The sequence below is a fragment of the Scylla paramamosain genome, chromosome 9 (genome assembly GCF_035594125.1).
Source record: "Scylla paramamosain isolate STU-SP2022 chromosome 9, ASM3559412v1, whole genome shotgun sequence".
NCBI lineage: Eukaryota > Metazoa > Arthropoda > Malacostraca > Decapoda > Portunidae > Scylla > Scylla paramamosain.
This window is the reverse complement of record NC_087159.1, coordinates 5430001-5442500: the sequence shown is the minus strand read 5'-3', so window position 1 is coordinate 5442500 and position 12500 is coordinate 5430001. Positions and strand designations below refer to the sequence as shown.

The window sequence follows — 12500 nt, the reverse complement described above, 5'->3', positions numbered from 1 at the left end:
CGTCACCAACCTGTGGAGGGAGAACAAATTTATAGTATTGGTTTTCATGGAACTTATATTTCACCACCAACTTCACAGGGGAACACGGAGACCTCTCCCACGCCCTGCACATGCGGCACGCGTGACCTGTTTAGTGCTTGGCTGGGTTTTCAAAGAACTTATTTTGCTTCATATTAATACCATGTTCTTACTCTCCACCAGGTGACAAAACAAGCCGCCATCCAGAGGAGAACGTCGGGGAGCCAGAGTGTGTTTGGAACACGTGGGCGGTTGTGGACCGCCCTCCCCGCCCTCTTCTCCCTCCTCTGGGCGACTTCCTCCACCACTCAGCTGCTCTTATAGTGTGGCTGACTCTCTACCCTGCCTCTCCCTGCCCTGGCCAACACCCGCGGCAACACGCGGCCCTATTCTAATGTAGGGGCATCGGAGTTTCCGCCTGTCCTGCACCGCTCATATAATTAAGGGTTTGTGAGGTTCACCAGGAGGTGCGTTGCCTCTCAGTAGAACGTAATGCCTCCAACAAATCGTGTAATCACCAACAGACCAAGTGTGCCCTTCACTAAGTGTGTTCTGCAATATGGGGTGAATCCTCAGATACACCGCGTGGGCCTGGCAGTGTGCAGACGCGTTTACTAATGTGTGTGTTCTGTGACAAGACAGCAAAGCACATGGCCTGCAGCACAACGCGTGGCCTCGGAAAAGAACTTGAGGCCTGTAATAAAAGACGCGGTTCATAATGCAACGTGCGGCCATCTTGTAAAGTGCGTGGCGACGTGTTCTCCGTCCTCCCGAGCCTCTCAGCAGAGCATGAGCCAAGGTTCCAGAGCCCTGTCAGCGGCACGGGAGGCCCGGGCACTGCAGCCCACACTCATTGATTACTGCTCGCCATGTAATATCTCACCGGGGAGTTTACCGTCTTTAGTTGTGTGTTAGATACCAGCTCAAAGAAGAACAGGCTGCGCCCGAGGGTCGTGAGCCGTCAGCTGCTGCAGGGGAGGCGCGTCCTCCCCTCCCCTCCCTCCCCCTTGGCTCTGTCTGTAGAGTAGACTAATTTTTATATACCAGAAAATAAGAAAAGTACATTCTTCTGTATTTGATGACATTGCTATCTGTAAGGACAGGGTGAGTGAGCGAGTGAGTGAATAACTGAGGTGAGTGTAAGTAAGTATGTGTGTATAATACGCATATATGTCAATATATGTGGGACGTAACCTAAATATATATCTGAAATATATATAAAAAAAAGACAAGATGTTGAGCGCATAACTCTGTCGGACTCTATATTTCGTAACGTGTATGTATATTGTTAGTCATGTGCACATATTACCCTTACGTGCACCATGTATGTAGCTAATGTGTGCACAGACCACTCCCTGGAAAAGGTATCATTATAAATTTTTTTAAGATGACCCTCCAAGGACACCCGGGGCTCCCACTGGGCAGGAGGATGACCGCCGGGACACCACCAGGCTCGTGGCCACGGCTGTGTCCCACTCCTGGCCTGCTGGCTGCCCGCCCTCACCCCCTCAGACTGTTCAGTGTACATACCTTACACAGTGCTCGTATCGGAGGCTCGTCGTCCCCGCTGCTCTCCCGGGACTCTCAGGACAACACTGGGCTTAGGCTGACCAGTGAGATTATATTGCGTGGCTCTATCACATTTCAATCTTGGGTGAATTTCTATCAAGTTTTATTGTCTTGTGTGCTGATCAAGACTAGAAATCTATACTATTTACATTATTTACCTAAATTTGTACTGGGAGATAAAATTAATAACGAAACCTCTCTCTCTCTCTCTCTCTCTCTCTCTCTCTCTCTCTCTCTCTCTCTCTCTCTCTCTCTCTCTCTCTCTCTCTCTCTCTCTCTCTCTCTCTCTCTCTCTCTCTCTCTCTCTCTCTCTCTCTCTCTCTGTCTCTCTCTCTCTCTTTTCCCTTCGCTCACAGATACACAGCCCAGCCAATAAATTCAAGAATATTCCGAGTACAAACTTTATGATTTCAATTAGCGAAGGGATTTAATAATTCCATCGTGCAAACATATCACACGGGGAAATAGAATTAAGGCTTCGTCAGATGTGGTCAACTCGCAACGGAATATTTAATGGCAACTTTTATTAACGTGTGGATATTATCAAATTGTTCCCCGTCCCTCTTGCCCCGGAGAGAGAAAACGCGTCCCAAATCCGCGAGGATACACGAGGCTGGAAGGGGTGAGAGGGTAAATAATGCTTAAAAATTCTAACCCTCACTCCGCTCTGATTTCCTTTCTTTCTTCCCCTTTGTCGATTCCCTCCATTTTCTCCTTTTTTAGCTTTTCCTCTCTATCTTCGCCTGTCTCGTTCCTCTTTTCAATAACTTTTCCTTTCTTCTTCTTCTTCTTCTCCTATTTTCTTTTCGTCTATTTTCTCTTCTTCCTTCTCCTGTTCTCTGCTATCCTCCACATTTTTCCCCTATTCTTTCTAACTCTTTTCCTCTATTTCCTCCTCCTCTTTTCTTTCTTCCCCTCTTCTTTTCCTCCTCTTCTTCCTCCTCCTCCTCCTCCTTCTTCCTTCTTTTCCTCTCTTATCTTCACCTGTCTCATTCCTTTTACCTATAACTTTTTCCTTTCTTCTTTTTTCTCTTTATTCCCTCTCCTCTTCCTGCTCCTTTTATTTAACCCATTTCTTCCCTCTGCTTCCTCCTTTTCCTCTGTTTCTACCATTCTTCCTAACTTTTCTTCTCCTCCTCCTTCTCCTCGTCCTCCTCCTCTATCTTCGCCTGTCTCATTCCTTTTATCAATAAGTTTTCCTTTCTTCTTCTTCTTCTTTCTTCTTCCTTCCCTTATTTCTCCTCCTCCCTCCTCCTGTTCCTGCTATCATACCTATTTTTTCCTCTGCTTCCTCCTCCCCTTCCTCTTTTTCTACCATTCTCCTTAACCCTTTTCCTCCTCTTCTTTCTACACCCCCTCTCTTTTTCCTCTTCCTACCCCATCTCTTCCTCCTCCTCCATCACGTAACACAGTAAAGGCAGTTATGGCCCCACCTACCATTGACAGTATCTCACGGATAAAATTGTAATTGAGAATGTTGCAAAACTTTTCTCCTCATTGGGATATCTATGTCGAAAAGTGGTCGTCGGTTCCCTCGGTTCCCTTCACACACACCTACTCCCCACACCTGCCACACTCCGCCCCAAAGGGATAGGATTGCTTAAGGGAGAGGGGGAGGCGCCGGATGTGACTCCTTATACTACTTGTGGAGTAAAAATACGAAGCGTGGTCCGTTCAGTTTCACTTCTTTCAGTTTGTACCGTTTTTTTTTTTTTTTTTTTTTTTAGAGGGTGGGAGCTTCCATCTTGAGAACTGAGGTCATGATTATAATGGTAGTCTTGAGAATTTTTTTTTTTTTTTATTATTATTCATAAGGGTTGGTAGATCTGTTTGTTTTTCTTCTTGTATTTGAGGAGTGAAGGAAATATTCGGATTCATTCTCTCTCTCTCTCTCTCCTCTCTCCTCTCTCTCTCTCTCTCTCTCTCTCTCTCTCTCTCTCTCTCTCTCTCTCTCTCTCTCTCTCTCTCTCTCTCTCTCTCTTAGCTATGATATTACGGTTTGTTCTCTAGATTCTTTCATTTTTCACCTTTACTTCCACACTTCACTTAACCCTTCTATTGCGTCAAGTCCTCGAGTCACTCCCACCTGGTGCGGGTCGCCACACACCACCAGTCTTGTCTGAACCTCTAGAGTCCCGGGCCAGGAGCAGCAGGGGGACGAGACCTCACTCATCACGTGTTTTTATGATGCTTTTTTTTCTACGCCTAAAATCTGTGATACACCACCAGATGTACAGACATTGTATAGGAAGCATTACGACCCGATTGATTTCACTTTTATTTGTGTCTCGTGCTGCTCAAGAGTGCGTCCCTCATGCGCTGTGTTCTGCGGACAAGGGTGGCGGCGCGGCGTGCAGCCCTCCCAGTGTGACGGACAGTGAGATGCACGGAAGAAATGATGGTGATAATGAGAATTCTGGCAATGAGATGCACCAAGAAAATAATGATGATAGAGAACGTGAGAGAACTGGCATTTCCAGCAATGAGATGCACCAAAGAAAAGATGATAATGATAAAGGAACATAACAGAACTGGAACTTCTACATTTGGAAAGTGCACATTGAAAATCTCCACTGATTGGTGAAGCATAATTTTGTGACGGACGGAGTGACGAGGGACGCCCGAGAAAAGAATTAAATGTGGCAGAGGAAAGGACTTGGCTGTCCCTTGGCGTTCCTAGCTGTCCCTAATGACCTCTCTCTCTCTCTCTCTCTCTCTCTCTCTCTCTCTCTCCTCTCTCCTCTCTCTCTCTCTCTCTCTCTCTCTCTCTCTCTCTCTCTCTCTCTCTCTCTCTCTCTCTCTCTCTCTCTCTCTCTCTCAGGGACCCTCGCCGCACCTTAGTGACCAGCGGCTTAAACAAACTTGTAATACAGGTTGCCTCTGGGACGCCACAAGTGAATCTCGTGTCTCTGGTGTCGCAGGAAAAAGAAAAAGTAAAGGTCCAATATAGCTGCGTTTCTGTTAATGTGGATCTCACTGTGGGACGCAAAAGATAATTAGAATATTGCACAGTGTGAAAGAATAAGATAAACTGAACTCAAAATGTAGATGCAAACTTTGTCCCCGAAAGACGCATGAGAACATTTTATGCACTGACATTATTCCAAAATATAACGGAAGCTAAAAAAAAAAAAATTAAATAATAATAATAATAATAATATTAATAATAATAATGATAAACAGAGTAAAATATTTTGTACTTTTGAGGTAGTGTGTACGTGAATTTCCTCAGTGTGGGTTGTGTTCGGCACCCCACGGCTGGCTGGCATCAAAACACTCGTGTCACGGAGACGCGCGGAGTAGGTCTATTTCGCCGCTCAGCTCCCGTGGACGAGACGTGCGTTTCAACAAGTTCATGGTATTCTGTGATGCCAGTAACAAAGTTTGCGTGGTTTACATAGTGCCACAGTACTGTACTTACGGCACTCTGGCTCACGTTGGCACTCTGTCCGCTCACCTCCTCTGTATCCCACACTCCTCTCTGGGGCACGTGACCACCGGGTGCCACGCTCCCCACGCCATGAGTCCCAGGGAGCCTCCGTGGGTCCTCTCGGCCTGTCTGAAGGCTCGGGAGTCTCTGTGTAGTGTTCTTTACAATAAAAGTACCAAAAGTTTCCTCTCCTTCTTTACCCTCTATAAAAAAAATGGTTTGAAAATCATATATCCATTGCAGATTAGCATTTTACATGGTTCTAAAAGAATTCAATAATGCAATATTTGTACATGATAAAAAAAATTGCCTAAAAATCATAAATTACAAAGGACATAATACACGACACAAAACTTACTTAGAGATTATTTTCTGGGACTAGAATTTATGAAAGCAAAATTAAACAGTTTCTTTCTTTCTGAAAGGTTTTGGGAATCACTGCCAGCAGCTTTCCTCGGAGGCACTCTGGCCCAGACTTACGAACAAGGCCCCAGGGACACCACCGAGAGACAACCAGAGCTGACCGCAGAGTGTTCGGTCCCAGACGCTCCCCAAGGCAAGGAGGCGCATGACTACACCGCCAGTGGGAGACATTGATGAAGACTCCAATCGGGGACACAAAAATAGTAAAGAAAAAGCAAGCATCTAGAGACACACACAGAAATGGTTGATAAGAGAACAGAACATTGAAATAAAAAATATTACAAAAACGCGACAGAGACAGACAAGGAGAAAATAGACAAATACAAACTCGCAGATGAAAAGAAACAATAGACATCGGGAAAAAAAATACATATCACAGACAGACAGTGATAGACACGCACACACACAACTTTGGAATTATCTCGTAAAACTCTGACTTCAGATAAAAACAACAAATCACTACAAACCATTTTTCTACCGGCATTCCCTTTCCCTCCTTCCACATCGCTCAACACTCAACCTTTTCTTCCTCATGGCCGCGTCGTCAGCCTCTCCAGTACAAAGCTCAGTTCATACATTCCTCGCTTCATTCCATTGTATTCCTAAACTGTGGAAGAAAATGTTCAATGCATATCAATTCATCAATGTATTAATTGGATTGCGTTCTTTATCACAAATTTCGTTGGAGTTTCACTGAGCACTGTATTTCTATTTATGTTTATCGAACAGGAATAAGAAAGGTTTGATTTTTTTTTTTATTACTACTTTTCCAAGCTCGTGGCCCTTCGCCCTTTGGCATATACAAAAAAAAAAAAAAAAAAAAAGGAAAAATAGACATGGCTCAGCGTGCAGAAATGTAAAGTCTCACGCAGGCAGAGAGAGAACAATAAATCTGACAGCGAAATGTGCAATAAAAACTCGAATCCCGCTTCGGTGTATTTTTTTCAAAGATTTAGGAGTTGTGGATCCGAAAAAACAAATTTTGTAAAACACGGCTAGAATAAATAAAACTGACACAGGCAGAATTTATAAATAGTTCCTTCACAATAAAGCCAAATGGAGAAATATTCCGAGCTGAGCTACAGTCATATCTTACTTGAGGAGAGAAGTAAGAGATATTTCATGACGTAGTGAGGCTGGCGGAGCGTGAAACGAGGAACTTTTGGGTGCATGATAAGAGAAAGGGAGAGAATATGATATGGTCCACAAAGAACCTCCCTTGAAAACTAAAATATACGGAGAATAATACGGATAATGACACATACATTTCATTAATAACAAAAGGGAATGTACCTTTAAACATCAAACGCGCCAATACAAACACAAATATTCCTTCTTTTTTTCCTTTGAACGCAACATCAAAATGCGAATGTAGAGCGGAGGAATGGAAATGTAGCAACACACACCTGGAACATTTGGATCTCTGCGAAATGTTTAATATTTAACAAACTGAAAACTGCACGAGCGTAACAAGTGAGGGTTGACATGACCAGCAAGTCCCTCGATCGCTGAAAACCTTATCCAAAATGTCACAAAATCACAGAGCTGCTTTCCCAAAATGTTACATCACGTAATATAAATACATGGTGTAGATTTTACATTTACGTAGTCCTGGAAAATTTGTGGACTGTTTGTGTGTGTGTGTGTGTGTATAGGCTCGCTCTCTCTCTCTCTCTCTCTCTCTCTCTCTCTCTCTCTCTCTCTCTCTCTCTCTCTCTCTCTCTCTCTCTCTCTCTCTCTCTCTCCCCCTGGTCGTTGCCTTCATAACCTCCGGGGGATCGTGACTCCTTCAATGTCCTCGCTCTCTCAAGAGGAGGGGAGACTTTTTTTATTACATATCTTGACACGAAGATATTGTGCTTCATTTTTCGTTGCTATCTTTGTTCCTCTTGGCATCTTTTTTCTGCATTTTATCGTCGTTTATGTTGTTCTGTTTATTCAAATTGCTTTTTGTCGTCATTCTTGCTTCCTTACTTATATTTTCCTGTTCTTGTTTTTGTTCTTCCTTTTCTGTATATCTGCTCTTTCTCATATCATCGTTGTTTTTACTCGTGTTTTCACCTTACTTTTGTTGTTGTTGCTTTATTTGTTTTCTCATCTATATCGTTCTTCTTGTCACTGTTTTGTTCTTCATTTTTCTATTTCTGCTCTTTCTAACCCTCACTTTCTTGTTTTTCTTCTTCGTTTTATGATTCATGTTCTTCATTTTTCTTTATTTCTTTGTTAGTTTTATTCATCTTTGTCTTCCTGTTTTTTTTTTTTTTATGTTATCATCCCTTTCTTTCGTTCTCTTCTCTTTCGTGTTCTTTTCTTATTATTGTTCTTAATCTTTCATTTATTTCCTTGATAATGTTCTTTCTCTTCGTTCCTTATGTTTTTCATAACATTCTCTCTCTCTCTCTCTCTCTCTCTCTCTCTCTCTCTCTCTCTCTCTCTCTCTCTCTCTCTCTCTCTCTCTCTCTCTCGCTTTTCAAGGTCTTTTCTTGTTAGTTTTCATCATCTCCATTAACTACCACCACCACCACCTCCTCCTCCTCCTCATCCTTCTCTCCGGTGTCTGGCTGCCGCTCCTTCCTTCCCCAGCATAACCACATTGAAGGGATGCACGCACGCCCCACGTATCAGGTTGTGCCAGGTAACCCAACACGTAAACTGGTTAGCTGTCTCGACGGTGACTCAAGGGCGCCGCTTTTATGCACCAGCCACTCAATATTTCGACCCTCAAATGCTAGTTTATTCATAGGAACCCCTCGCACATTTCTGTCGCGTTATGCATACGTTTGTATCTCTTGTATGTATTTCTTGTGGGTGAATTGAAGGTTGTGTGATGGCGGTGAAGATGAGGTGAGGGTTTGTAAGGGTGGTTTGCTGGTCTTTCTTACTAAGCTGAAGTATAATATTGCATTGGACTACAAAGGATAAATAGCAACATGTCTTTCAGTGTCTCCACGAGTGCTTTGAAACTAACTAACTATAAATAGGGTTAAGAAATAGGTGAAGAAACTGGTTAAGAAATGGGTTACTACATCAAAAGGCTACTCCCATCCCACCATTCCTCTTAGCTTGCATCGGTGTGGAAATATTATATAATCTATCACAGTTCTGCACAATTTTGAACTACACACAAATTCTACGTATGAATGTTCACTTCTACTTGCTTGAGCTTACAACGCAGGGACTGATCTTTCATCACCAATATCGATAAGCACTAAGTTAGGACTGTCTAATTCATTGCAGTTACCTCCTCTTTGCATGTGCCTGCATATTTCTAAGTTTACATCCTCAAGTTGACGATCATGAGATATAACCAATAACTCCTAAGCATTACAGTAGGTAGAAGAGTAAAAGTACACATTGTCAACAGCCAGACACGATGTAATGTATCAACCCCTGCAAACAACAAAGATTAACCATCACCTCTACTGCCTGATCAATATTACACGTAACTTATGCTTTATTTTATTATTTATATTTATTTTCGACCAAAGCCAACACAATAACATCACACGTATGAGCACCAACCCACTCACCCACCCACCCACATATATCTAAAACTATACAATTTTCTTACTGATTGCCAAACAAAATATTGACGTGCAAGATTACACGCAATGAGAAAATATGCATTTGCTTTTGCCTCAACTGTAATGTGAAAATATCTGAAATGCACTATCGAAACACACACACACACACACACACACACACACACACACACACACACACACCTCAGCTAGCTATCCCCCCTCAAAAAAAAAAAAAAAAAAAAATTCATCACATCCACTTTAAGGTAGACATACCCATCAATCTTGCAGCGCCTCACTCCTCTCCCTAAAACATCATCAGAAACATTACATTTCCCACAGTATATTTACACTCGTATCCTCCAGAGAACCTCAGACTGACATGCATAATTCATAAGACACTTTCATTCCTCCACCTCCTCTTGTTCTTTCTTCCTTACTTTCGCAACGGAAAGACGTGAAGTAAAAACAACATAGAGCCTACGTATTATCGAGATCCGTCTATTAAATATTCACAAAGTCGAGTCAGCCTAAAGAGATGGAGATGGATGAAAGGGGGAGGGTGAGAGTGAGGGGCAGTAGAGAGCTGCGAGTGGCGTGGAGTGTTTGGTGGAGCTAATGCAGGAGATGGAAGGTAATGGAATACGATTGGAGGACTGTGGAATGTCGGAAGGAGAAAGAAGTGGTGATATCAGGAGGGAGGAAGAAGAGAAGGAGTGATGATGAACGGGCAATAAACGGAAGATGAGTGATAATGGTGATAGGTAGAAGAGAAAAGAAAGAAAGGTAAAGCTTCTGAAAATTACGGAGTTGGGAAAACTGACGATCCTCCTCATTAAAAAGTCACCAACTTGAAACTCGAGAGCATAAACTTTCCTCTCTAGCCTGCCTAATTTTCTTTTTTTTTTTTGCTTGTGCGGCGCGCGCGCACACACACACACACACACACACACACACACACTCTCTCTCTCTCTCTCTCTCTCTCTCTCTCTCTCTCTCTCTCTCTCTCTCTCTCTCTCTCTCTCTCTCTCTCTCTCTCTCTCTCTCTCTCTCTCTCTCTCTCTCTCTCTCTCTCTCTCTCTCTCTCTCTCTCTCTCTCTCTCTCTCTCTCTCTTACTCGATCGCTTGCACGCACGCACTCACGCATATTCAGTTAATTCTTCAGGTTTGGAATTTTCCTCTGTTCATATTAGATAAGAAATTAGGTGTGTGTGTGTGTGTGTGTGTGTGTGTGTGTGTGTGTGTGTGTGTGTGTGTGTGTGTGTGTGTGTGTGTGTGTGTGTGTGTGTGTGTGTGTGTGTGTGTGTGTGTGTGTGTGTGTGTGTGTGTGTGTGTGTGTGTGTGTGTGTGTGTGTGTGTGTGTGTGTGTGTGTGTGTGTGTGTGTGTGTGTGTGTGTGTGTGTGTGTGTGTGTGTGTGTGTGTGTGTGTGTGTGTGTGTGTGTGTGTGTGTGTGTGTGTGTGTGTGTGTGTGTGTGTGTGTGTGTGTGTGTGTGTGTGTGTGTGTGTGTGTGTGTGTGTGTGTGTGTGTGTGTGTGTGTGTGTGTGTGTGTGTGTGTGTGTGTGTGTGTGTGTGTGTGTGTGTGTGTGTGTGTGTGTGTGTGTGTGTGTGTGTGTGTGTGTGTGTGTGTGTGTGTGTGTGTGTGTGTGTGTGTGTGTGTGTGTGTGTGTGTGTGTGTGTGTGTGTGTGTGTGTGTGTGTGTGTGTGTGTGTGTGTGTGTGTGTGTGTGTGTGTGTGTGTGTGTGTGTGTGTGTGTGTGTGTGTGTGTGTGTGTGTGTGTGTGTGTGTGTGTGTGTGTGTGTGTGTGTGTGTGTGTGTGTGTGTGTGTGTGTGTGTGTGTGTGTGTGTGTGTGTGTGTGTGTGTGTGTGTGTGTGTGTGTGTGTGTGTGTGTGTGTGTGTGTGTGTGTGTGTGTGTGTGTGTGTGTGTGTGTGTGTGTGTGTGTGTGTGTGTGTGTGTGTGTGTGTGTGTGTGTGTGTGTGTGTGTGTGTGTGTGTGTGTGTGTGTGTGTGTGTGTGTGTGTGTGTGTGTGTGTGTGTGTGTGTGTGTGTGTGTGTGTGTGTGTGTGTGTGTGTGTGTGTGTGTGTGTGTGTGTGTGTGTGTGTGTGTGTGTGTGTGTGTGTGTGTGTGTGTGTGTGTGTGTGTGTGTGTGTGTGTGTGTGTGTGTGTGTGTGTGTGTGTGTGTGTACCTATTTAACATCAATATACGTACGTACATATACTCCCAAAAGTTAAATAAAAAAATACAAATTAAAATAGAAAAAACGTTGAAATTTCAGTACATATATATATATATATATATATATATATATATATATATATATATATATATATATATATATATATATATATATATATATATATGTATCACTCCATTGCAGCAGCTCCTCTCATTTTCAATCAGTGGACGTTTCATTGGAAGGGCGCGGGTCAGTGGGCTGGACGATGAGCATCAAGAGAATTACAAATGGAGCCGTGCCTGTGTGTGTCTGTACTCATATATATGCTCTTTGTCTCTTTCTGCCACTCAAATACATGAATACTTAATAACGTTAGCGAAGAGTCGTTTTTTTACCTTTTAGAGGAGGTCCGTTTTAGGTAAATCACTTTACCTGTGCATTAACGTTTCTCCACCAATCGATACGACATACATAATTATATCCCTCTGTATCAACTGACAAAGTTGTGCCGTGAAGGAGAAAGTCCGTGCCACGATGTTGAAATGTTTGTTCCCCCCTCATACACACACACACACACACACACACACCAAAGCTACTATCTCCTCTTAATAACGATTCGATTCTTTCACACCTTAACCACTTCCTAATGCATCCTTTCCTACTCTACTCTTTAACTCATCAAATAATTCCCTTTTCCATACCACCCACACTTCTAACACATATAACCCCCCCACTCAGAATCCCTATACAAACTCCCTTTTGGCATATTCATAACTGGATACTATTTTTTTTTTTTCTGAGAGCGCTGAACGTACTGGAACAATTAACACTTTTAAGAACCTTTCCTCGCTCGTAAAAATGTCACTTCTTTTTCCGGTACATTTTCTCCCCTCTATTCCGTTTCTCACCACCACCACCACCACCTTCACCGCAACCATTGCCGCTACCTACCCTCGCTACCAACAGAAAATGGGCAGAACATTTATTTCAGCTGCATCTTAAATTTCAGAGAGAGAGAGAGAGAGAGAGAGAGAGGAGAGGAGAGGAGAGGAGAGGAGAGGAGAGGAGAGGAGAGGAGAGGAGAGGAGAGGAGAGGAGAGGAGAGGAGAGGAGAGGAGAGGAGAGGAGAGGAGAGAGAGAGAGAGAGAGAGAGAGAGAGAGAGAGAGAGAGAGAGAGAGAGAGAGAGAGAGAGAGAGAGAGAGAGAGAGAGAGAATACGCAGCACAATCATCTCCTGTCTCATGTCGGAGTCACGTTACATTTTCAACACATGAATGATAAAATGCAAGAAAACAGCGTGTTTCATTATAACAGGAGATTAAAGTTTTTAAATTTACTTATAAAGAAATATATTAAGAAAT

General features: G+C 43.2%; 1 protein-coding gene across 1 annotated transcript in view; it reads left to right on the top strand.

Moving 5' to 3' along the window:
* The window catches only part of LOC135103900 (zwei Ig domain protein zig-8-like), a 66566-nt gene extending 61365 nt beyond the window's left edge, over window positions 1-5201 (top strand). Inside the window, exon 6 of the mRNA XM_064010828.1 lies at window positions 202-5201. Within this exon, the coding sequence (XP_063866898.1) occupies window positions 202-205 (4 nt within the window). The 3' untranslated portion in view covers window positions 206-5201. The remainder of the gene's footprint in view (window positions 1-201) is intronic.
* Window positions 5202-12500: the final 7299 nt, after the last annotated feature.